The following is a 22,535-nucleotide window of genomic DNA, read 5'->3' as shown; positions in this document are numbered from 1 at the left end:
AGCAGTTACGCAGTTTAACAGTAAACATAAAAAATATTACGAGATGATCTGAGGACTGAAAGCATAACCAATAATGGTTATTTCACCGTCTATAAGACTTTCTGGTTGATCTGATATATATAATATATATATATGATATATATAAATAGTCTTTTTTGGGGTGGGGGAAGGCAGATACATATTCACCTGCTCAAGGATGTTTCGTCCCTTCACCAAGGAGAACTGCAAGTTTCTCTGGTGTTAATGTTAGAATATCTGGTATTTTTGGGCTATTTCCCTGTAATGGAAGAAAACCCCTCACAGTGGAGGAGGAATTGCATCTCTGTTTCTATTTCTCCTGTTGAAAAGTGAGGGCATAAGCACTCCTCTCTGGGAAGCCACCAACTCAAAGCTCTTACTCTTAAATGCATTACATTCTTACGCTAAAGAAAAACAGATTTAAAGGCCTATTTTTAATGATTTGACAAAAACTCTAAATTATTATTTACATAACATTTACTTAGTTAAACTCTTCAATCATATATGTGAATATGTCAACAATTTGTATGGCATAAAATTAATGTTTAGCATTTAACACACAATGTTAAAGACAACTTTAGATGCAATTTATCTTTATACGTATCTTTATACGTAGCTACTCAGACAAATACAGATACAATAGTGAAAACAATTTATCTCCAAAACTTCAACTTTTCTCTTTTAAGAAACATATCACAAATATATAATATTATAAAAAGAGTCAGACGGCTCCACTAACACAATACATAACCTTTGTTCTATCTTATCTTCCACGCTGATACAAATGCAGAAAACACTCACAGACCTTTTTATGATATTCATAGTGAGCTGCTAAGAAGTGAATCTGAGAGGAATAAAAACAGAAGAGTTTCTGCTCTAAACTCTATTTTCACATCCATAAAGACACATGACCGATCACAGCAGGTGAGAGGCGACAGAAAGTTAAAGTTCAGATGCAGAACTTCTCATTTCAACCATTATAACAGAGTTCTCTTGATGTTCCCTCTTTCGAGAGACGGCAGAGCCTTCAGCTTTCTCGTATTTTTCTTCTTCCAGACAAAATAAACAGCAATCCCACTCAATATAAGAATCACCACAGCTGCTCGTGAACCACATATGAGTATGGAGCGATCTGCTCAGATGAAAAAATACAAAAATACATGTTGTGCATGTTAGTGCTATGACAGGAGTTAACTTAAGTACCACGAGTCATCTGTGCAGGAAGTAGTCACAGATTGATTGGAGGATGGGATTTTAGTGGGGGGTTTAACTGACACCATGATGCCAGTCTCCTTACCCACAGTAGTGTCTTTACTCGTGGTTGGCTCAATACACTGGATGTCACTGGCTTCAAGCACCCACTCTGATATGTTTGTCCCATTAGTTAAGGTGCAGTTGATGAAAAGGCCTATGGGAAAGAAACAGAGCAATCACTGATGCACAGAGTGATCATAATCAGTGTCATAATTATCAAACTGTTTTCTACTCGTGTTCTCACTCACATTTCCTCGCTTCTTTTGAGACACTACTGATGTGATTCTTGACGGAGCAGACCAGTTGTCCTGAGACGTCTGGTTTCAGAGTGATGTTGTTATTCTCATTATTACTAGAGAGGAGCTGAGCATCTGTCAGTGTGTGTCCATCCAGAGTCCAGCTGTACTGGGGACTGTCTCCTCCCTCAGAGGAACAGGACACCTTCATCTCTCCCTGGGACAGACACTCAGAGACCAGCAGGACAGAGGACACAGGAGCTAAAGGAAACACACTCAGATTAATTTTCATATTAAAAGAATCTTGTACATTATATACAGTAGATATATATATATATATATATATATATATATATATATATATATATATAGTTTAGCAATAAAATATAACATGTATTACTTTGAGTATTACTAAATTCCACAGTAGACAAAATGTTTGTTTTTACCTTGAATGATCAACTGTAGAGTCTGTGGCTCTGATGTGCGTCCATTTGAATCAGAGATCATGAGAGTATATTCACCTCCATCAGTCCTGCTCAGGTTGTTGATCCTAAATGTTCCATCAGTGGGAGTAAATGAAGATCTGTCTGTTTTCAGAACAAACACTGCCCTGTTCTTACCCCCTCTGAGTATTAGTGTTTTGTTCTTTAACCATTCGTATCTAAATATTTCTGAGGCACTGTCCATCAGCTGGAGGACCACAGTTCCTCCAAAAGCTCCATAACACTGAGCTCCATTATTCTTTCTGCCATCACAGTAGGTTTCCACACCTGGAAATTAAACAATTAAAAATTAATAAAATAATTTAAATATAACTCTTTTCATAATTGTTCAACAATTGAATTTACAAAAGTCATGACCATGACAATATTTTGGCCTTATGCAACTACCGATCTAAACAAATAACAGTGGTTTGGTTCAGCTGTGTCTCTCTCTGACCACACTGTGAAAACAGACTTTATTGTTAGAGCTGAATGTTACACGACTAAACATTTCAGGTTTAGCTAACAGAGGTATTTCACATTTTTCATCCAGTCATTATAAACTGATGATGTGTTTCTTCACACCTACAGAACTTTATTTTAAATTATAGCACAGATCACAACTTTTCTAGTGATAGTGAATTATAGTTCATGCTGTATTTGGAAAAAATCTGTAAAACGATCAACAAAATATCGAGAGAAGTCCAGCCTTAGTCAGTTTACAGTTATTCTATTATGGTACAATGTTATGCAGTGTTATCTTAAATCATGAAGTGACTTCAGGTTTCACAGGATTAATTAAATATCTGAACTGTCTGGGATCCTAAAAGTATAATTTAATAGATTCATTCATAAAAAAGTGGAAGTTCATACTTGTGATGTGAAACCGATCTCTGGATTTGCCTAAATTGATTAAAAAACATCCTTAGAAAAGTTCAAATAAGAGTTTCAATCTGCAGCATTTATCTGCCATCAGTCAGTAAGTTAACAGTAAGTAAACAATTTAGTCATTCCTACTAAATCAGTAGGAAACAGTGGGTTTGCTGTAACTGCTTCTCTCGGACCACAGTTTGCAAACAGGAAGTTATTCTTGTGTAACTGAGAATTACACAGGCCTGTGAGCAGAGGTGGAATGTAAGTACGGAAAAATACACCAGATAAAGCATCATAGATTCATGGCAGTCAATTGAACATTATATTTAATTAAATTCAATAAAATTATATTGAATTAATTTACACTGATAACATTAGGACCACCTGGGCACCCTGGTGGTCATAATGTTGTGCAGCCCCATACCAACAAACTGTGATGCACTGTTTATTCTGACACCTTTCTATCAGAACCAGCATGAACTTTTTCAGCAGTTTGAGCTACAGTAGCTCGTCTATTGGATCGAAACACACGGGCCAGCCTTCACTCCGCACGTGCATTAATGAGACATACTTGTCACCGTGATGCCAGTCTCCTTACCCACAGTAGTGTCTTTACTCGTGGTTGGCTCAATACACTGGATGTCACTGGCTTCAAGTACCCACTCTGATATGTTTGTCCCATTAGTTAAGGTGCAGTTGATGAAAAGGCCTATGGGAAAGAAACAGAGCAATCACTGATGCACAGAGTGATCATTATCAGTGTCATAATTATCAAACTGTTTTCTACTTGTGTTCTCACTCACATTTCCTCGCTTCTTTTGAGACATTACTGATGTGATTCTTGACGGAGCAGACCAGTTGTCCTGAGACGTTTGGTTTCAGAGTGATGTTGTTAGTCTCATTATTTCCAGAGAGGAGCTGAGTGTCTGTCAGTGTGTGTCCATCCAGAGTCCAGCTGTACTGAGGACTGTCTCCTCCCTCAGAGGAACAGGACACCCTCGTCTCACCCTGGGACAGACACTCAGAGACCAGCAGGACAGAGGATACAGGAGCTGAAGGAAACACACTCGGATGACTTTTGATATTAACAGAATCTTTGTCATTATATACAGTAGATATATATAGTTTTGGCAATAAAATAGAACATGTATTTCTTTGAATATTACTAGATTCCCCTGTAGACAAAATTATTTTTTACCTTGAATGATCAACTGTAGAGTCTGTGGCACTGATGTGCCTCCATTTGAATAAGAGATCATGAGAGTGTATTCACCTCCATCAGTCCTGCTCAGGTTGTTGATCCTAAATGTTCCATCACTGGGAGTAAATGAAGATCTGTCTGCTGTCAGAATAAACACTGCCCTGTTCTTACCCCCTCTGAGTATTGATGTTTTGTTCTTTAACCATTCGTATCTGAATATTTCTGAGGCACTGTCCATCAGCTGGAGGACCACAGTTCCTCCCAAAGCTCCATAACACTGAGCTCCATCCTGTCTGCCATCACAGTAGGTTTCCACACCTGGAAATTAAACAATTAAAAATTAACAAAATAATGTAAATCTCACTCTTTTCATAATTGTTCAACAATTGAATTTACAAAAGTCATGACCATGACAATATTTTGGCCTTATGCAACTATCGATCTGAACAAATAACAGTGGTTTGGTTCAGCTGTGTCTCTCTCTGACCACACAGTGAAAACAGACTTTATTGTTAGAGCTGAATGTTACACGACAAAACATTTCAGTTTTAGCTATAGGTTTAGTCATTATAAACTGATGATGTGTTTTTTCACATCTACAGAACTTTATTTTAAATTATAGCACAGATCACAACTTTTCTAGTGATACTGAATTATAGTTGATGCTGTACTTGGAAAAAATCTATAAAATGATCAACAAAATATCGAGAGAAGTCCAGCCTTAGTCAGTTTATAGTTATTCTATTATGGTACAATGTTATGCAGTGTTATCTTAAACCATGAAGTGACTTCAGGTTTCACAGGATTAATTAAAATATCTGAACTGTCTGGGATCCTAAAAGTATAATTTAATAGATTAATTCATAAAAAAGTGGAAGTTCATACTTGTGACGTGAAACCGATCTCTGGATTTGCCTAAATTGATTAAAAAACATCCATAGAAAAGTTCAAATAAGAGTTTCAATCTGCAGCATTTATCTGCCATCAGTCAGTAAGTTAACAGTAAGTAAACAATTTAGTCATTCCTACTAAATCAGTAGGAAACAGTGGGTTTGCTGTAACTGCTTCTCTCGGACCACAGTTTGCAAACAGGAAGTTATTCTTGTGTAGCTGAGAATTACACAGGCCTGTGAGCAGTGGTGGAATGTAAGTACGTAAAAATACACCAGATAAAGCATCATAGATTTATGGCAGTCAATTGAACATTATATTTAATTAAATTCAATAAAATTATATTGAATTAATTTACACTGATAACATTAGGACCACCTCGGCACCCTGGTGGTCATAATGTTGTGCAGCCTCATACCAACAAACTCTGATGCACTGTGTGTTCTGACACCTTTCTATCAGAACCAGCATGAACTTTTTCAGCAGTTTGAGCTACAGTAGCTCGTCTATTGGATCGAAACACACGGGCCAGCCTTCACTCCCCACGTGCATTAATGAGCCTTGGCCACCCATAACCCGCTTTTCCTTCCTTGGACCACTTTTGATAGGTACTACTGACCACTGCAGACCAGGAACATCCCACAAGAGCTGCAGTTTTGGAGATGCTCTGACCCAGTCGTCTAGCCATCACAATTTGGCCCTTGTCAAAGTCGCTCAAATCCTCATGCTGCCCATTTTTCCTGCTTCTAACACATCAACTGTGAGGAGAAAATGTTCATTTGCTGTCTAATATATCCCACTCACTGACAGGTGCCATGATAACCAGATAATCAGTGTTATTCTCTTCACCAGTCAGTGCTCATAATGTTATAGCTGATCAGTGTATGTGTCACGATTCACTGAAGATGACAAACTGTATTTTTTTAGTAAACCTTATTCAACAGCTTCATAAAATGTGCCAAATTAAGTTAAACATCTCACCATGAGAGACTCCGAGTATCATCAGCACCAGTCCAATCACAGCCTCCATGTCTCCTCAGTTTTCAGCCTCCGTTGATTCAGTCAGCAGCTTCCAGAGAAAACCTCTCTACTTTATTCAATAGCTAACATGCACATCTGACACTGAGCAGCCTGAAACGTCTTCTGATCAGCTTCAGATAAGAAGGTGTGAAAACTCACCAACACTGACGAGTGTTGGTACAATAATAGAGAAAAAAGAGGAAGCACAATTAATGTAAACTTGCAAAGCTGCCCTCCCAAACAACAAGTTGTCTGTCCAGTTGTTATTTTCTCATACATAACTATTCTTCAGTTACAGCCATATTGGTATGACTCTTGTCAGACATACGCCATCACTAAACTTTGCAAATAAAAAATATTTTTGACAGGCAGAAAATTCTCAAGTATTTTCTTTCTACTATTTTGTTTTGAATTAATTTTTACTTTGAGGTTACACAGCTTGAATTACTATAAAGGTCTTGTTAACCAGAAAGCCTATAGACTTCTGTGAAATACCTTTATTTGATTATGCTATCAGCCCTCAGAGCATCATCAGGTAATATTTGTGATGTTCACTGTAAAACTGCATCAACGTGATCTAATTAAATCCACATTTATTCTACATACTATTGTAGCCCGTTGTAAAAGTACAGGGGTTAAAACAAGTTAATTTGTAAGTAAAACAAATCATTATTTCAATTAAGACACACTTCGGTCGTGACGTGCTACGGTAAGCGTACTGACTCATTCCCGGTTCACTTCCTGCTCTGTGTACACTGTTTGGTGCTGTAGCTCTGTCAGTGAACGCTAAAATCTAAATTTGTTATACTCGTTACAGCGGTTATTTTCCCGCTTAACATTTAAACGTAGACTAGTTCTACCTAAGCACTCGGAGTTTCTCCTTCTTTTAGCAGCTTTTCAACATTGAATCAAATTTAAAACTGCTGGCTAAAGATAAACGTAAATACAGTAAGATTGTTATCCACGTCGGCGGTAACGACACCCGTTTACGCCAATCGGAGGTCACTAAGATTAATGTCGAGTCGGTGTGTAATTATGCTAAGACAATGTCGGACTCCGTAGTTTTCTCTGGACCCCTCCCCAATGTGACCAGTGATGACATGTATAGCCGCATGTCGTCATTCCACCGCTGGCTGTCAAGGTGGTGTCCAGAAAACGATGTGGGCTTCATTGATAACTGGAAGCCTTTTTGGGGAAAACCTGGTCTGATTAGGAGAGACGGCATCCATCCCACTTTGGATGGAGCGGCTCTCTTATCTAGCAACATGGCGAAGTTTATTTCTAAAACCTGACAGTCCAGAGTTAGGACCAGGAAGCAGAGCTGCTGTCTTACACACTTCTCTGCGCTTTCTTTAGAACAGTCACCCACCCAAAACCCCATAGAGACTGTGTCTGTCCCCCGACCACCTAAATTATTTAAAGAAATAAAAACAAGAGCAGTTCAACATAAAAATCTAATAAAAATTAAAACTAACTCCTCAGTAGCACAAAATAAGAGAATGAAATGTGGGCTGTTAAATATCAGGTCTCTGTCCTCTAAAGCTGTTTTAGTGAATTAATTAATATCAGATTATGATATTGATTTACTTTGTCTTACTGAGACCTGGTTGTCCCACGAGCAGTATGTTGGCCTAAATGAATCCACCCCCCCCAGTCATAGTAATACTCACATTCCTCGAGGCACTGGCCGAGGAGGTGGAGTAGCAGCCATTTATGATTCGAGCGTTTTAATGGACCCTAAACCTAAACTAAATTATAATTCATTTGAAAGCCTTGTTCGTAGTCTTTCTCACCCAAACTGGAAAACACTGCAGCCAGTTCTATTTGTTATAGTGTACCGCGCTCCTGGACCGTACTCTGATTTTATATCTGAATTCTCAGAGTTTCTATGAAGTTTAGTCCTTAAATCAGATAAAGTAATTATTGTAGGTGATTTTAATATTCATGTGGATGTTAACAATGACAGCCTTAGTAACGCATTTATCTCATTAATAGACTCAACTGGCTTCTGTCAGAGTGTAAATAAACCAACTCATTGTTTTAGTCACACTCTTGACCTTGTTTTATCATATGGCATTGATATTGAACATTTAATAGTTTTCCCACATAATCCTTTCCTATCTGACCATTATTTAATAACTTTTGAATTCATATTATTAGATTATAAGCCATTAGGCAAAACTTCCTATAGCAGATGTCTATCTGACAGTGCTGTAGCTAAATTTAAGGAGGAGATTCCTTCAGTGTTTAATTCAATGCCATGTCTGAATATAAGTCCTATAACGACTTTAGTCCCTCTGAAATTGATAATCTTGTCGATAGTGCTGCAGGCTCACTACGAAGAACATTAGATTCTATCGCTCCTATAAAAAGGAAATTATTAAAACATAGGAGACTAGCACCGTGGTACAACCACCAAACCCGCCAGTTAAAACAAATAGCTAGGAAATCTGAAAGGAAATGGCGCTCTTCCAAATTATCAGAATATCGCTCAATTCGGCAAGATAATCTTAAAATTTATAGAAAGGCCCTCCGTAATGCCAGAGGAGCCTATTACTCAGCACTAATAGAAGAAAATAAGAATAACCCTAGGTTCCTCTTCAGCACTGTAGCCAGGCTGACAGAGAGTCACAGCTCTATTGAGCCACATATCCCCATAAACTTAAGTAGCAACGACTTTATGAGCTTCTTTTATAATAAAATGATTACTATTAGAGAAAAAATTAATCACCAACTGCCATCAACAGTTATCAGTGGCTCTCCAAGTTCAGGGACTTCTGTCAATGTAAACTTAGATATATATTTAGACTGTTTTTCTGCTATCGATCTTCATCAGTTAACTTCAATTCACTTCAATTTCTTCATCGAAGCCATCAATCTGTCTATTAGACCCGATCCCAACTAGGCTGCTTAAAGAAGTCGTACCCTTAATTGGCACTTCTTTACTGGATGTGATTAATCTTTCTTTATTGTCAGGATATGTACCACAGTCCTTTAAAGTAGCTGTAATTAAACCCCTTCTTAAAAAGTCCACTCTTGACCCAGGGGTTTTAGCCAACTATAGACCGATCTCTAACCTCCCCTTCCTCTCTAAGATTCTGGAGAAAGTAGTCGCCAAAGAGTTGTGACTTTCTACAAAACAATAGTTTATTTGAGGATTTTCAGTCAGGATTTAGAGTTCATCATAGCACAGAGACAGCTCTGGTTAAAGTTAATAATGACCTTCTGACTGCTTCTGACAATGGACTTGTCTCTGTACTTGTATTATTAGATCTTAGTGCTGCATTTGACACCATTGACCATAATATTCTTTTACAGAGACTTGAGCATCAAATTGGCATTAAAGGAACCGCACTAAGCTGGTTTAAGTCATATTTATCAGATCGCTCGCATAACTTTCACTGTTATGCAGATGATACGCAGTTATATCTATCAATCAAGCCCAATGAAATTAATCAATTATCTAAATTACAAACATGTCTTAAGGACAGAAAATCCTGGACGAGCTGCAATTTTCTAATGTTAAACTCAGAAAAAAATGAAATTCTTGTTCTTGGCCCTAAAAACCTTAGAGACTCACTGTGTAAAGATATAGTTACTCTAGATGGCATTAACTTGGCCTCTAGCACCACTGTCAGGAATCTTGGAGTTATCTTTGATCAGGATTTGTCATTTAACTCCCACATAAAGCAGACCTCTAGGACTGCCTTCTTTCATTTACGTAATATTAGAAAAATTAGACACATCCTATCACAGACAGATGCAGAAAAACTAATCCATGCATTTGTTACTTCAAGGCTGGATTACTGCGACTCTTTATTATCAGGTTGCCCCAATAAGTCCATTAAAACGCTCCAATTAATTCAGAACGCTGCAGCAAGAGTACTGACAGGAACTAGAAAAAGAGATCACATCTCTCCTCTACTAGCTTCTCTGCATTGGCTCCCTGTAAAATGTAGAATACAATTTGAAATCCTCCTCCAAACCTATAAAGCTCTTCATGGTCAGGCCCTTTCATATCTTAAAGAGCTCATAGTACCCTATTACCCCACTAGAACACTACGTTCTCTGAATGCTGGGCTACTTGTGGTTCCTATAGTCTCTAAAAGTAGAACAGGAGCCAGAGCCTTCAGTTACCAAGCTCCTCTCCTGTGGAACCAGCTTCCAGTTGTGGTTCTGGAGGCAGACACCCTCTCTACATTCAAGAGTAGGCTTAAGACACTTCTCTTTCATAAAGCTTATAGTTAGGGCTGGATCAGGTGAGTCCTGAACCATCCCTTAGTTATGCTGCTATAGGCCTAGACTATCGGGGGATTTCCCATGGTGCACTGAGCTCCTCCCTTCCTCTAACTTTCTGCACTCATTCATGTCCCACTAATGCATGTTACTAACTTCACTTCTTCCCCGGAGTTCTTGTGCTTTCTCGTCTCACAGGTTCTTGTCGATCCTGGTGGAGCCTCCTGCCATGGTCCTGCTAGATTGCCATTGCCAATACTGTTGTTGCTGTGCACCTGTCTGTCTGTCTGTCTCTCGCTCTCTCTCTCTCTGCCTCTCTCTCTCTCTCTCTCTCTCTCTCTCTCTCTCTTCACCCCAACTGGTCGAGACAGACGACCACCCACCTAGAGCCGGAGGATCTGTCCTAGGTTTCTGCCTTTTAACAGGCAGTTTTTCCTTGCCCTTGTCGCCAAGTGCTTGCTCATGGTGGTACTGTTGGGTCTCTGTAATTAATGTTTTAAAGAGTTCGGTCTAGACCTGCTCTATTTGAAAAGTGTCCTGAGATAACTTCTGTTATGAATTGGCGCTATACAAATAAAATTGAATTGAATTGAATTGAATTGAATTTATTAATTAAATAATTCAGTAATGCAAATAAACTGAACTAAACGAGAGATAAACATAAATTCATAATAAATAAAGTACAGTGTAAATAGTTAATTAAGTAGTTACATTAAACTGCTCTATATAGTAGCTGAAGAAAAGTGTATTGTAAACAAAACATGAATATTCAGATTTGTGTCATTGGTTTATGCTGTTTCATATATATATAATAATGTGCAATAATTAATGTGCAATAATTACTGTGCAATCTATTGCCCATGTGCAACTGCTGCTGCTACTATTTGTGTTATTTGTGTTATCTGTTGTTTGTGGATTCTTACTGATTTTTCTCTTGTACATAGTGTTTTTCATTATTTCCCTACTCCTACAGTTTTTTATATGGTAGATAACTTGCTGAATGTTTAAGTAACATAAAGGTAGCTGAGGACAGTAACGTGCCTTTCTTGCCTAATCACAGTGGATTAGGGCGCTTGAGTTTACAAGAGTGACTGTGCTAACTAATCTAAAGCCAGCGAGCTGCTAGCCGAGAGGACGCCATTGCTGAACGGGAAGGACTGTTTCATGCTTCCTGAGGAGGACTTTGCTTCTGCTGCCGTTTGCTTTCATCTCCATCTCTTCATGTACTGTTTCTCCAGGACTTATTCCAGACCATGAGTTGGATTTTCTGTGTGACTGTTAATTGCTACTGAGGATAAGGATTTCCCTGCTGCAGCGAGCAACACACAGGCCTGCAACTTTTTTTCTTTTGTATTAAAGTGGTAAGAACTAGGAATTTTAGAGACCTGAGATAATTAGTTTTGAATAGTATTTAATAGTTTTGAATAGTATTTTGATATTGCCAATTCTATTTTGCTTATTATAAGTGTCTGATTTTCTACAGTGTTTTACCAATTTTGGTAAAGGTACATTTGTTTACAGTTTTATATTTCAACTATAATATATTTTATTTTAAAGAAGTCTAATTTGAGTAGTTGTGTTATCTCATTTTTGTTCATTTGTTAAATAACAAAATAAATATTATTTGTGTTACACTGAAAAACAACTGGTTAGTAAAATATTTTATTTATTTGAAAGAGTTGTCTGGGGTCAGTTATTTGAAATAGTGTAGAGTACATGTGAATAGAGCCACTGCTTAGTCTAACAGTGTTGTTGATTATTCATAAAGTATTAGGCTATAAAAGGTTTCACACAAAACAGGTAAACCTTCATGGTAGCTACCTTAATAAATCAAACCCAAACACCCCATCATTCAAGTCCAAGGTGAGTTCCTTTAATTTGGGCACTTACTGAGTGTTGGGGTGCTACACTGTAATCCAACTGCTACCTATATTATCCAGGCCTGAGCTTTTTCTTGGTTTACAACCTTTAAAACACTTGATCACACAACGATCATCAAAGGAGGGATACTTCTGTTACCTTTTATGAGTCCTACAATGGTTTTTATGCTATCCCAGACAGAGTCCACATTATTAATCCTGAGCTGTGTCTCAATTTCATCTTTATACTTTTAATTACATTTTTTATTTAATTTGAATTATTATTATTTAAGTTATTATTATTGACATACATGGTACATTGGTGACATTAGTCACTTCAAAGTGATATATAAAAATAATAATTACAGTACCGTATAATATTAATATTAGGAGTTGTTATTGTATTTATAGAGCAATGAGGAAGCCAGACCAAGCCACAGGGAGAAAAACAGGCCTTTCTGCCACAGAGGGAGATCCCCCCTGCACTCACACAAATAGAGAGGGAGACTTTTACGCTGCGGTCCAACCAAGGCGAATAATAATTATTATTTGTGCGGGTAGATTGCGTCCAAAGTCAACCAGGCAATGTAAATGACGAGCTCTGCAATAGAGAGCCACAGCAGTGCAAGGGTGCACAGCAGGAACTGGATAAACTACATAAACACCCATAGTCCAACTGGATTCTGCTCTGATCTGGAGATGTTTATTGGCAGGAGGAGATCTTGGGTTTATTTTTAAACTTTTGCGATTAAAAAGATGATTTATATTCAGTCTGTTTTATCAGCCTGTCAGCTCTGACTCTTGATAGACAATTTAATTTACCAATCGGACACGAGAGCTAAGCCAGAGAGGCCCAATAGAGGAGAGCAGCCATGCCTCACTTTCTTGTCTTCAGAACGACCACGCCCCCTTCTGGGTGAAACAAGCACTGTACACAGTTTCTAATACAGAACAGGCATAGATACAGATACAAGCAGAAGATTACCTTCAGTGGTATTGTTTCTCCCACTGACTATTGTTCCTCTTTGTTTAACCACTGGTATCTATACACCTCTGAGCCAATCGAAAGGAGACATATTAATCAAGTTAAACATCTCAACATGAGAGACACACGTCTTTATTTTATTCAATATCTAACACAAACAAATTACTTCTGACACTAAAACAGAGCTTTTACAATATATACAAGTACCTGAAAAAGTAAACAAGTAAACTCTTGCTCCTGCACTTGACAGACAGAGAAAAGTTTTTGCATTACAATACTTTAATTTACAAAACATATCCTTTAATACAACTACTCAATAGCTTTTTGGGGGGTGGGGGAAGGCAGATACATATTTAGCTCCACAAGGATGTTTTGTCCCTTCACCAAGGAGAACTGCAAGTTTCTCTGGTGTTAATGTTAGAATATCTGGTATTTTTTGGGCTATTTCCCTGTAATGGAAGAAAACCTCTCACAGTGGAAGAGGAATTGCATCTCTGTTTCTATTTCTCCTGTTGAAAAGTGAGGGCATAAGCACTCCTCTCTGGGCAGCCACTAACTCAAACCTCTTACTATTAAATGCATTACATTCTTACACTAAAGAAAAACAGATTTATAGGCCTATTTTTAATGATTTGACAAAAACTCTAAATTATTATTACCTAATATTTACTCTTCAATCATATATGTGAATATGTCAACAATTTTTATGGCATAAAATTAATGTTTAGCATTTAACACACAATGTTAAAGACAACTTTAGATGCCATTTATCTTTTTAAAATATACGTAGCTACTAAAACAAATACAGATACAATAGTGAAAACAATTTATCTCCAGAACTTCAACTTTTCTCTTTTAAGAAACATATCACAAATAAAGAATATTATAAAAAGAGTCAGACAGCTCCACTAACAGAATACATAACCTTTGTTCTATCTTATCTTCCACGCTGATACAAATGCAGAAAACACTCACAGACCTTTTTATGATATTCATAGTGAGCTGCTAAGAAGTGAATCTGAGAAGAATAAAAACAGAAGAGTTTCTGCTCTAAACTCTATTTTCACATCCATAAAGACACATGACCAATCACAGCAGGTGAGAGGCGACACAAAGGTTCTGGTTCCAGAAAGTTAAAGTTCAGATGCAGAACTTCTCATTTCAACCATTATAACAGAGTTCTCTTGATGTTCCCTCTTTCGACGGACGGCAGAGCCTTCAGCTTTCTCGTATTTCTTCTTCTTCCAGACAAAATAAACAGCAATCCCACTCAATATAAGAATCATCACAGCTGCTCGTGAACCACATATGAGTATGGAGCGATCTGTTCAGATAAAGAGACACAAAAATGAGACACAAAAATGACATGCACGTTATAGCTGTGACAGGAGAGTTAGTTTTCACTTACTTAAGTACCATGAGTCATCTGTGCAGGAAGTAGTCACAGTTTGATTGGAGGATGGGATTTTAGTGGGGGGTTTAACTGACACCATGATGCCAGTCTCCTTACCCACAGTAGTGTCTTTACTCGTGGTTGGCTGATTGCACTGTATGTCACTGGCTTCAAGCACCCACTCTGATATGTTTGTCCCATTAGTTAAGGTGCAGTTGATGAAAAGGCCTATGGGAAAGAAACAGAGCAATCACTGATGCACAGAGTGATCATAATCAGTGTCATAATTATCAAACTGTTTTCTACTCATGTTCTCACTCACATTTCCTCGCTTCTTTTGAGACACTACTGATGTGATTCCTGACTGAGCAGACCAGTTGTCCTGAGACGTCTGGTTTCAGAGTGATGTTGTTAGTCTCATTGTTTCCAGAGAGGAGCTGAGTGTCTGTCAGTGTGTGTCCATCCAGAGTCCAGCTGTACTGAGGACTGTCTCCTCCCTCAGAGGAACAGGACACCCTCGTCTCACCCTGGGACAGACACTCAGAGACCAGCAGGACAGAGGACACAGGAGCTGAAGGAAACACACTCAGATTCATTTTCATATTACCAGAATCTTGTACATTATATACAGTAGATATATATAGTTTTGGCAATAAAATATAACATGTATTTCTTTGAATATTACTAAATTCCCCTGTAGACAAAATTATTTTTTACCTTGAATGATCAACTGTAGAGTCCGCTGCACTGATATGCTTCCATTTGAATCAGAGATCATGAGAGTATATTCACCTCCATCAGTCCTGCTCAGGTTGTTGATCCTAAATGTTCCATCAGTGGGAGTAAATGAAGATCTGTCTGCTATCAGATTAAACACTGCCCTGTTCTTACCCCCTCTGAGTATTGATGTAGTATATGTTTTGTTCTTTAACCATTCGTATCTAAATATTTCTGAGGTACTGTCCATCAGCTGGAGGACCACAGTTCCTCCCAAAGCTCCATAACACTGAGCTCCATTATTCTTTCTGCCATCACAGTAGGTTTCCACGCCTGGAAATTAAAAAAATAAAAATAAATTAAATAATGTAAATATAACTCTTTTCATAATTGTTCAACAATTGAATTTACAAAAGTCATGACCATGACAATATTTTGGCCTTATGCAACTATCGATCTAAACAAATAACAGTGGTTTGGTTCAGCTGTGTCTCTCTCTGACCACACTGTGAAAACAGACTTTATTGTTAGAGCTGAATGTTAAACGACTAAACATTTCAGGTGTAGCTAACAGAGGTATTTCACATTTTTCATCCAGTCATTATAAACTGATGATGTGTTTTTTCACACCTGCAGAACTTTATTTTAAATTATAGCAAAGATCACAACTTTTCTAGTGATAGTGAATTATAGTTCATGCTGTATTTGGAAAAAATCTATAAAATTATCAACAAAATATCGAGAGAAGTCCAGCCTTAGTCAGTTTACAGTTATTCTATTATGGTACAATGTTATGCAGTGTTATCTTAAACCATGAAGTGACTTCAGGTTTCACAGGATTAATTAAATATCTGAACTGTCTGGGATCCTAAAAGTATAATTTAATAGAATTATTCATAAAAAAGTGGAAGTTCATACTTGTGACGTGAAACCGATCTCTGGATTTGCCTAAATTGATTAAAAAACATCCTTAGAAAAGTTCAAATAAGAGTTTCAAACTGCAGCATTTATCTGCCATCAGTCAGTAAGTTAACAGTAAGTAAACAATTTAGTCATTCCTTCTAAATCGGTAGGAAACAGTGGGTTTGCTGTAACTGTTTCTCAGGAAGTTATTCTTGTGTAGCTGAGAATTACACAGGCCTGTGAGCAGAGGTGGAATGTAAGTACGTAAAAATACACCAGATAAAGCATCATAGTGTGAGGGCTGGCATCTAAATCTAAAGCACCGCCCTGTTAGGTAGAGTCAGAGGGAGCTCCCCACCTTCATAAGGACAGGTGAGGGCAATTAGCGCCTCTTTGTCTTAGGCCTGGTTGTGTGGCAGGATTGCTGTGTCATGCAGGTAAGGGAAAAAGGAGAAAGATCTTATATTGCTTTATTAGAAATCTGATGAGATCTTTTGTATATTTAGTTGTGGTGTGACTGTCCTGAGTGATCCAGACAGAGCATGCTCTGTAGCCCTGTGCTGAAGAGGTATGTCTCAGTGAATTGTGGGGTTTCATTAAATTGTAGATATATCACTAATATGATAAAATCTCTTCAGGCAAAGACTCAGCTCTTCCATCTCCCCTTTTAAGCCAGAGTAGAGCCTTTCAACTGTTGCATTGCTTTTTAGCAGATCCCCACATGAACAAGGTAAGTGAAACCAGTATGGTAATGTAGGAGGGTCATGCTCTCTAAGGTATGTTGTTGTCAGCTGCTGAGACTGACTTTGGTTATGTTTTCCTTTCCCCTTACTGCAGATTTAAGGCCAGACTGCTGCTTTGCCTGAGCCAGTTCGCCAAGGCGGTTGGCGAATGTATTACAGACTGTACAACTTAAATAATCTGTAGATGGTTGAATATTGTCTTTTTATATTGTGTGTAGTGACACTGACTGTCTGTGAATCTGAACCAACTGAATCTCATTGTATTTTCTGTCTTTTGTTTTGATTAGGTAGTAGGACGACCTGCGGGGAGTAGTCGTGGGATATGCACCCCTCCTTGCATGCAGTGTAGTATGTTTGAAGGGTAGTGGTCACTTCACTGGTTTGTAGGTTTGACTTTCCTTGCAGTGTAAGTTGTAGTGTTTGTAGTGATCAGTGTGCACACAAGGTGATTTCTATTGGGGTCTGTGATAGCGTCTCCCTGTCCTGCCTATTTCTCGCGACCATTTAAGCTCTTATTGTATTATGTTATGGTGAAGCCATTTGCTATTTATACACTAGTTGTTTCAACTATTTTAGTATTGTGGAATAAAATAATTTTGCCTAGTTTTATGGTTTCTCTTTTCTTTTTCAGGTCTTTTGCCCGTATAATTTATTTTTAGTAAATATTATTGAGAGCTGAATGCACGTCTCCCACTTTTCTTGAACCCTTTAAAAATTGTGTCAATGCTCAGATGGTTGGTGTCTAGGGCTGGTATAGTTCTATTCTGGGTATCGGTCCCTGTTGTAACCTGGGTGGGGTCACAATAAATTTATGGCAGTCAATGGAATATTTTATTTAATTATATTTAATAATTATATTGAATTCATTTACACTGATAACATTAGGACAACCTGGGCACCCTGGTGGTCATAATGTTGTGCAGCCCCATACCAACAAACTCTGATGCACTGTGTATTCTGACACGTTTCTATCAGAACCAGCATGAACTTTTTCAGCAGTTTGAGCTACAGTAGCTCGTCCATTGGATCAAAACACACGGGCCAGCCTTCACTCCCCACGTGCATTAATGAGCCTTGGCCACCCATAACCTGCTTTCCCTTCCGTGGACCACTTTTGATAGGTACTACTGACCACTGCAGACCAGGAACATCCCACAAGAGCTGCAGTTTTGGAGATGCTCTGACCCAGTCGTCTAGCCATCACAATTTGGCCCTTGTCAAAGTCGCTCAAATCCTCATGCTGCCCATTTTTCCTGCTTCTAACACATCAACTGTGAGGAGAAAATGTTCATTTGCTGTCTAATATATCCCACCCACTGACAGGTGTCATGATAACCAGATAATCAGTGTTATTCTCTTCACCAGTCAGTGCTCATAATGTTATAGCTGATCAGTGTATGTGTCACGATTCACTGAAGATGTCAAACTGTATTTCTTTTTAGTAAACCTTATTCAACAGCTTCATAAAATGTGTAAAAATTAAAATCTTTAAACATCTCACCATGAGAGACTCCGAGTATCATCAGCAACAGTCCAATCACAACTTCCATGTCTCCTCAGTGTTCAGCCTCCTTTGATTCAGTCAGCAGCTTCCAGACAAAATCTCTCTACTTTATTCAATAACTAACATGCACATCTGACACTGAGCAGCTTGAAACGTCTTCTCTTAGTGGGTGTTGTAGAAATAGCAGTTAGAGGAAAAAGAGGAAGCACAGTTAATGTTAACTTGCAAAGCTGCTGATACTAAAAGCCACATAAACAACAAGTTATCTGTCCACTTATCTAATACATAACTATTCTTCAGTTACAGCCATATTGTTGTCTGTTATGAGACAAATATAGAATATCACTGAACTTTGCACTTAATCTTGCACTTATCAAACTAACTGAAAATTAAAAAAAAGAATTTCCTTCTATTTTTGACAGGCAGACCAAAGAAGTTGAATGCTGAAAAACTGTGATGTAACATCAGGTCATTTTTTTTCTATTATTTTTTTTTTAATTCCATTTTCACTTTGAGGTTACACAACTTGAATTACTATGAAGTTCTTATAAAACCGAAAGCCTTATTGACAAAACTTCTGTGAAATAACATTATTGATTATGTTTTCACTGTAAAACTTGAAATTCTAAGAGTATATTCTATCACTATCACTTCAGATCGAGTTGTTGATCCTAAACTTTCCACCACTGGGACTAAATGAGGATCTGTTTTTTCTTTTAGATTAGATGCAATTCTGTTCTTTCTCCCACTGACTATTGTTCCTCTTCGTTAACCACTATATACCTTTGAGCTGCTGTCTATCAATTTAATTCAATTCAATTATTTTATTATTTGTCCCAAATGGGCAGTTTGTGCTGCATCAGGCATAAAAACACACAATACAGCAACAGAAACAAACAACAATCAGCATGAGCATTAAATCATATAAGTCACTTAAGAGGGAAGCAGGTTATAGTCCACTAAAACCTTGCAGAGCCTGTGAATAGTATAATGAGCATTGAATATTGTCAACAGCACCAAGACATACCCATTCACAATGTAATATACATCTCCACCAACACAACATGACTCACACTACATAAATATAGAGTTAAATATAATCCACTTCAACAACATCAAATATATATATATATTTAAAAAAGCATAATTGTCACTGTCTCCAAATCATCATTAACATCACCACCATCCCCATCGCCATTCCCAGTACTAAGGTAGTTGACTTATTGACACCAGCTGCTACCTCCTCCTGACATTAGCATTCAGGGCTTGAATGGAGACAGGGATGAAAGAATTCTTGTACCTGTTTTTTGTGGCAATCGAGGAACTCAAGATGGTAACAGCTTGTACTCTGAATTAAAAGGGTGGGCACATTCTCAGCGTATGACCATTGTTCTTTTTTAAGCACATGCTGGTAAATATGTGATAGCTTCATAGAAACAGTTGATAATTTTTTTTAAGTTAATAGTTTATCAGTACCTTGGAACAGGATGTGAGCTGCATTACACATCAGCAAGGAATGATAATAATTGATCTTGTGACTGCATAATATCCCCAATAATGATTGTTTAACACAAAACTTTTTAGTCACTCAGTACCAAATCCGATCACCAATCGTCCAAACACTGTTTCAATGTCTGAAACATGCCCCGTTACTGATTAGGAGAAGCTGTGAACACTCTGAGAAGGCAATATGCTGTTGCATTCATGTACCATTTTTAAAGATGGAGATGGGGGGAGGAAGTAAAGTCAACGTGTTGACTACTTGAGATAAACCTCACAATTCCTCCACCCAGTTTTTAATTATAATACTTCCTCATTGCCTCTGCTCTTTCATTTGTCTAATTTTTACTGTTCTGTTGTTCTTCTCCTTTTTAATGTTTATTGAGTCAAATGTGTCTTTGTACTAATATACTTTTACATAAAAACAGCTAAACCATTGTTTCTTATTATGTGTTTAACTTTCAAAGTTTAAATCTAAAGGTATCTTAAGCCATCCTCAACATCAATAAATTAAGTTGTCATTGCTTCAGAATGATGCAAATATACATAAAGATTATTTATTCAAACCAGTCAAACTGGAATTTGAAGATATGGGAACTGGTAGTTCAACATTGGTTCTGCTGATTCTGAATCTGATTCTTATGAAGCAAAAATGTACAAAGTCAGTTTAACACTATAACAAAAGTCTGCAGCATGTTAGTTGTAATGTTTCCATTACAGCTGGAGTAGCAGATGTTTTATTCTCATTGCACTGTAAATCCTAGACTGCTTCAAACTTCACCCTAAAAAAAAGATGTTTGTTGTGTTGCTCATACCATAAGTTTAGTTTCTCATTCACAAAGAAAGAACTCATGCTATGTGATAACAGAAGTGTCCTGATGGCCTAGTAGTCTAAAGCTTTTTTGAAGCGTATCATTTAACGTTGTCATATCATGCTCTCTCTTTCCCTCTTGCAAATGTCTCATTAGATTATGTGTCGCTCCACTGGCAACTGTTGAAGAAAGGAAATGCCATAAAAATATCAAAAGACTTGAAAGAACCAATATTTTACATTCATAATCTAGACAGGTGAACTGTTTCAATTAAGCCACTAGAGGCAGTAATAGCCATTCAGACATAATTCTGAATGTTGTTTTCATTGGCTTTTTTAATGCCTTCTTCTAGTTTTGCTTGCTCAACAGAAACTGTTTTATTAAGAGTAAAATTATCAGCAAATGTTCTATAAACCAGGAGAGGGACAGCTCATACCTACCAATATGAGTCAAGAACTTTTATTCAAGGCCAAAATAAAACTCAACAGTTAAAGGTACAATCTTAAAACATGACTAATTGGCTGTCTAATATTTCATGATTAAAAAGATTTGTTTACATCAATGAAACATGGAACTGAAACAGACATTTTTCAATTCTGATCAGGTGAGAAATAAAATAATGAATCATTACATCATTTGATCATCTACAAGTATCTATAAGTCAAACACTTTATATATTTGTGAATATACCTGTAACTTACCAATTGCACACCATATACACAACATATTCTTTTTAAAAATGCCAAAATCAATTGTGGTATAGCTGTACGAAAGCAAAACACATTCAAATCTAGAGTAAATTAATTTCCAAATAACATGCATTGCATTGCGAACATGACAGTAATTTATTTACTATGTCACATTTTACTTTAGGATTAACAGATTTCCTCACCTAAAGTTGATATAATTAGCACATTTAGCCCTAATTGTGTCTTTGATCGTGATGCCATTTAATTCAGCAGTAAGGGAACAAAGAAAACATTGAATATTGTCCATGCAGTTTATTCTATAATAATATGATGATATGTGGGCCTCAGGCACTCTTTAAAGGCAGCAACTCACTGATCATTTCCATGTGTTTGATCAGTCAGTCAGAACAAACATTCTTTCCAATTGGACTGATTCTTTATGAAGGGTGTCATGATCCCAATTTCATCAAGTCAAAGAAGTGACAGGTTGAAAATGTCAGAGGGCTCCAGCTGTGATCATAGAACTAGGGTTACAGTGCATAACCTTTGTTCTATCAGAGCAAATGAAAATCCTTTTCTTGATGTTCATACTGAGGTGCTGTCAATACTCTGACTGGAGAAATCTAAAACAAGGTTAATGTGAGTGAAGGGTTTAAGGGACACTAAAGCTGCCAGTCTCCTTACCCAAGTCAAAGGTTTCATATACAGCTAATGTAATGTAGTATCAATAAAGTATCAATAAAAAATACACTACAACACCATATTATGGTAGGCTGTTGCTTCTTTAAAAGAGTAACTGAACACTCACGGTTACCTGTGAGTCCCCCTGGCTAAACTATGGATAAATTACATATTCATCCATGTTATACAGATCAATATCACCAGTTTTCTACTCATGATTTCCCACGCCACAGGTATATATCCTCTCTTCTTTTGAGACACTACTGATGTGATTCCTGACTGAGCAGACCAGTTGTCCTGAGACGTCTGGTTTCAGAGTGATGTTGTTAGTCTCAATATTTCCAGAAAGGAGCTGAGCATCTGTCAGTGTGTGTCCATCCAGAGTCCAGCTGTACTGAGGACTGTCTCCTCCCTCAGAGGAACAGGACACCCTCGTTTCTCCCTGGGACAGACACTCAGAGACCAGCAGGACAGAGGACACAGGAGCTGAAAGAAACACACTCATATTACTTCATATTAAAAGAATGGTCATTATATA

At 37.5% G+C, this 22,535-nt stretch overlaps 2 protein-coding genes across 2 annotated transcripts in view; both read right to left on the bottom strand.

Moving 5' to 3' along the window:
- LOC127375175 (hemicentin-1-like) overlaps nucleotides 1-22,535 on the bottom strand; it is a 58,408-nt gene that overhangs the window by 20,824 nt on the left and 15,049 nt on the right. Inside the window, 3 exon segments of the mRNA XM_051421047.1 lie at nucleotides 1,955-2,278; nucleotides 14,566-14,676; nucleotides 14,771-15,019. Coding sequence (XP_051277007.1) covers nucleotides 1,955-2,278; nucleotides 14,566-14,676; nucleotides 14,771-15,019 — 684 coding nt within the window.
- The window catches only part of LOC127375177 (hemicentin-2-like), a 31,649-nt gene continuing 30,184 nt past the window's right edge, over nucleotides 21,071-22,535 (bottom strand). The window contains exon 4 of the mRNA XM_051421060.1: nucleotides 21,071-22,483. Within this exon, the coding sequence (XP_051277020.1) occupies nucleotides 22,206-22,483 (278 nt within the window). The 3' untranslated portion in view covers nucleotides 21,071-22,205. The remainder of the gene's footprint in view (nucleotides 22,484-22,535) is intronic.

The sequence above is a fragment of the Dicentrarchus labrax genome, unplaced genomic scaffold, assembly GCF_905237075.1.
Source record: "Dicentrarchus labrax unplaced genomic scaffold, dlabrax2021, whole genome shotgun sequence".
NCBI classification, from domain to species: Eukaryota; Metazoa; Chordata; class Actinopteri; family Moronidae; genus Dicentrarchus; species Dicentrarchus labrax.
This window is presented reverse-complemented; position numbering and strand designations above follow the sequence as displayed.